This window comes from Bactrocera latifrons, unplaced genomic scaffold (genome assembly GCF_001853355.1).
Source record: "Bactrocera latifrons isolate USDA-ARS-PBARC rearing strain unplaced genomic scaffold, ASM185335v1 scaffold_3, whole genome shotgun sequence".
Taxonomy (NCBI): domain Eukaryota; kingdom Metazoa; phylum Arthropoda; class Insecta; order Diptera; family Tephritidae; genus Bactrocera; species Bactrocera latifrons.
Genome location: NW_017536629.1, coordinates 3145807 through 3150208, shown reverse-complemented (window position 1 = coordinate 3150208; position 4402 = coordinate 3145807). Strand labels below are relative to the sequence as shown.

The 4402-nt window shown below is 31.3% G+C and overlaps 1 protein-coding gene across 9 annotated transcripts in view; it reads right to left on the bottom strand.

Moving 5' to 3' along the window:
- LOC108970438 (microtubule-associated protein tau) overlaps positions 1 to 4402 on the bottom strand; it is a 56513-nt gene that overhangs the window by 3314 nt on the left and 48797 nt on the right. For 5 of the 9 annotated variants that reach the window (XM_018935804.1, XM_018935803.1, XM_018935806.1 and 2 more), the window contains one exon: positions 1097 to 1454. The exons of the other annotated variants lie outside the window; for them this stretch is intronic. In XM_018935804.1, coding sequence (XP_018791349.1) covers positions 1356 to 1454 — 99 coding nt within the window. In that variant the 3' untranslated portion in view covers positions 1097 to 1355. Of the gene's footprint in view, positions 1 to 1096; positions 1455 to 4402 lie in introns of those variants that run through there. 9 annotated transcript variants of the gene reach the window in all.

The window sequence follows — 4402 nt, the reverse complement described above, 5'->3', positions numbered from 1 at the left end:
ACAATTTTCATACAAATTAAAATATTTTATTTTTTAAACAATTTTCATTGAAATTAAAAAAAAATTAGACAATTTCCATTGAAATTGAATAAAAATATTTTTAAAATAATTTTCATTGAAATCTTAAAATTTTATAAAAAAAATGTGCGTAAATTGAATTAGGAAATACTAAGTAAGGCACTAAGACAGCTACATTTAGAAAATGTCTATGAGTGGATGAGTATGTTACTATTTGGCAGGATTGTTTTTGTCAGTGTAGGAAAAAAATTGTAAATATATTAAAAAATAAATGAAAATAAACAAATACTACAAATAGTCACACTTAAAGTGGTTTGCTTAAAATATAAATTCGAAAATATTTAATATGGAAAACCAAGCAAATACTTGCATTGATCAAAGCGCTTAATTATATAATTTTGTTAAAAATACCTACACATTTTACACACTAATTAACTTAAACTTAGGATATAACGCTGCTGAGAGCGTGCTGCCGACAGGACAGCGTTGGCCTGGCTGCTTTATCTGCCACGCTGCACTTATTTTGCTACTTTAACGAGTGTTCGAAACAGTTATATATATAGAGTCTCACTTAAAATAGTTATCTGACGTAATTGGCTAGCCTAAGTACTTAGAAATAGAAAATACTGTCACCTACGTGTAGATATACATATATATGTATGTGTGTGTGCATGTCTATACATTTGTATGTAGGATTGTATATAGCATATTTAGTGTAAGTAAGTTCTGTTTAAGGTTTGCATTTGAACAAACAAAACAAATATTGTCTAAGTTTAAGTGAATAAATTCTCATTTGGCATAAATAATTTTCTTCTTTTTTTCCTTTGTACAATTTGCTTCAACTTTTGTGTTAATCGTTCCGTTTTGTGTGTGTATGTGTGTGTATGCGTGTTTTGAGCTGGAAATGCCCTAAGTACGCTTGGAGCGAACCTAAGTTGAGTTTGTGTGCTTTGTGGACCTAGCAGTTAGTCTATTTTCACTTCGCATCGAATACTTTCTATTTCAACAACATTTTTGTTCTTTTTCTATGCAAATTTTTGATGCTTTTTTATCTAGTGAGCTAAGCGTTCTTGTGACGTAATTTTAAAGTTCAAAGGTACAAAATCGCATTTTGCTAATTGCGCAAAAATAGGTGCCTTTTTTAGTTATTTGCTATTTTAGCCCGATTGCTTTCGTTAAAATTTACGCTTTTGCATTATCTTTGCTTCGTTTTTGCCTTATTTGTTATGAATTTACTATGTAAATATATATGTATAGTATGTATGTATTTCTTTATATAACTATAAACTTTATGCTTGTTGTTGTAGTTGTTTTGGCAAAGCATTTTGCAAGTAAATTCATTTAAAGAGCGATTGAAATATTTCATTACACACACAGTCTGAATTGCAAAGGCCAAATTCTAGGTGGATGGTGGCTATAAGGCGTCCCTGCGGGAACTATAAATAAAAGTAAAGAGAGAAAAAAGAATAGAAGTACGGGATGTTGCTGGTTGTATAGTTAACGAATTGACATTTCATTGAAATTCAATTAAATGGAATTTTAACGGATTGTATTAAAATATTGAATTTTGATTTTTTTTTTTTTTTTTTTTTTGTTCGGAAATCTCTTTTGTTAAAAATATTATACATATAAGTAAATTATTTAAAAAATTATAAGCACAACAAACTTTATGGTGGAAAATAATTGATTAATATTGTAATATTAGTGACATAAAAAAACTGCATAAAATTAAAATATTTCGTATGCGGGATATCGAATGGAAGTGATCTCTTCCCTTACCTTGATTCGCTCAAATGTAGTCTGATTTCAAAATTTCAAATGAAAAAAATACCTTTGAGCCTAGATTTGGGAAGTTTTTTGACTAATTTATTGTTCTGGCTTATCTTTTTTACAGATATAGAAGACTAGAACAGAATATATAGAAGACTACAAAAGAAACTATGACGAACGTCTCAACTAATCCTAATGTAAATAGCGAACGAAAATTACAAATTGCTGGCCATCAGAGCAGCTCAAAGCAAATGATTTTCTGCCGACTCCACAAACAAAACCTTTCTGTTCGTAACGGCTCATTCCGGTTGGATCATGTCTGACGTGTGTAGACGTACTTTTTTCATTTGTTCTTTTTTGACAGATCGTATACCGTGGATAGTAGTTTGCAGCAAACTCGTACTGGCGTATGGAATGAGTTGGCTGATGTTTCGTCAAGATCTTAAATTGAAATCGTACAAATTCAACTTGTGCAAGAACTGTAGCCATTCGACCTTCCCAAACGACATCGCTTCGTTCTGTGGGCTCGTGAAAAGTTTTCAAGCCAAATTTTGTCCCGCGACGAGGCCTATTTCTGGCTCAATGGGTTAGTAAACAAGAATTAAAGAGCTGCCATTTCATCAAGAAAAAACAACGGTTTGGTGTGGTTCGTGGGAGTGTGATATCATCGGTCCAAACTTCTTCAAAAATTATGTCGGTGAGAGCGTAACGGTCAGTAGCAACCGTTATCGCTCCATGGTAACCGACAATTTAATGCCTGAAATTGAAGCACCTGATCTCGGCGATATTTGGTTTCAACAAGGCGATGCTACTTCCCACACATCTAATCATCATTTATTGAGAGAACACTTCGGTGAGCAGATAATTTAAGTTTTGGGTCGGTCGATTGGGCAGCAAGATCGTGTGCTATCACAGCGTTAGACTTTTCCTGTGGGGATAAGTAAAGTTTAAAGTATATACGAACAATCCCTCTTCGATTCAAGCCTTGCAGCAAAACATCACGCATATCATTCGTCAGTTACTAGTCGAATTGCGCGAACGAGTCATCAAAAATTGGACTCAACGAATGGACTATCTGAGACGTAGCAGCGACTATCTCTTGAAAGAGATAATCTTCAAACAATAAATGCCAAAAAATGTTCTTTAGAACAATAATAAAAATTCTCCATAAAATTTGAAGGTGCTATGTTTTTTCTTTAAAAAAGTGGGAAACATCGAAATGGATCACCCTTGCAAGATACAGTTTAGAAAATTACGGATATCTTTTTACTAGACGTTTTATGATAAATAATCAACCGTTTTATTTTAATACAACTATTTAGGACGTTTATCATTAATCAAATTTAATTCGATGTCGCTTTAACGGGTTGTTTCTTGAGGTTACATTAGAAATTCTTCGAATGATTAAAATACTTATTGCAATACAAATTTCTCTCTGCTTGGACTTGCCATATAATAAATTCGACGCCTAACATTCAGACATGGTCTCAAATCGTTTTTTCAATTGAACAAAAATTGTGGTATCGTTTTATCAAAACTCCTGCATACGAAAATACAGTTATTTTTAAAATAACCACTAAAAAACTTAAACAATATAAAGAAACTTACAACATACAAAATAAATAAATAATAGTTGGAAGTAAAGGGTAAAAACTGAGAAACTCGAGTTTAATATGCGAATTTTTGCTCGACTCCGATAAGTCTATTGTGGGCGGCACTGCTTTCTATTCAATTTTAAATTGTTAGTGCTATGATAAGCTTATCTAGATAATCAATAAATTAGTAGACCGTTATTTAAAAAAAGGTTATGGATTGAGTTTTGTAAATAATCACTGTTATGACTAATACAGCGTAACTTTTTTTTTTGAATTTTTTGCAATTATTGCAGTATATCCACTAAGTAGTTGTATTTTAGTGATGTTTAGGTAATTTCGTTTCTATTAGTAATCAGTAATGTAATTATGTATGTGTTTGTATTGCTTTAATGTGCTTTTATTCAGTAAATGCTACGCTCTGCTTTTGCCTCAAAACGCTAATAACCGAACTCAACTTGCACCAATTAGCAAACTTTTTGGAAATAGATGTGCGATTACTTACATATATTTAGATGTATATGTATATGTGCGCTATATTCGCATGCGTATGGTGAATACTATGAGTGTCGTTAGTGTATTTGTGCGAGCTTATTAATACTTAATTATTTCTAATTGCTAGGCAAATTAGTACTAAAACAAAGTTGATTGACTATTTTATTAATTGTTTTGGTTTTGAATTTTTTAAAATTATTTTTGAAATTTATTTTCTAATTAATTGTTTTTTTTTTTTGTTGCTTCTGTTATGGTTTGTATGTATGTAATTGAGAAAGAAAACTTTATAACTGTTGGAATGGCGTCGCCGGTATGACGAAAGCAAGCCACTATTGCGGTATAGGGTGCATGGATGTCGTTTCAACAGATGTGATACTAAAAAACTTCGTGCAATTGAAATGAGGAGCAGTTTAAGAGAAAGTAGTTTAGAAAACAATTTTAAGAAAAATATTTCCTTTTTGAAATTTGCATTTCCTCTTAAAAATTTATAAAAACTATTTTTAATTTTTAATTGATAATTTCTCTTA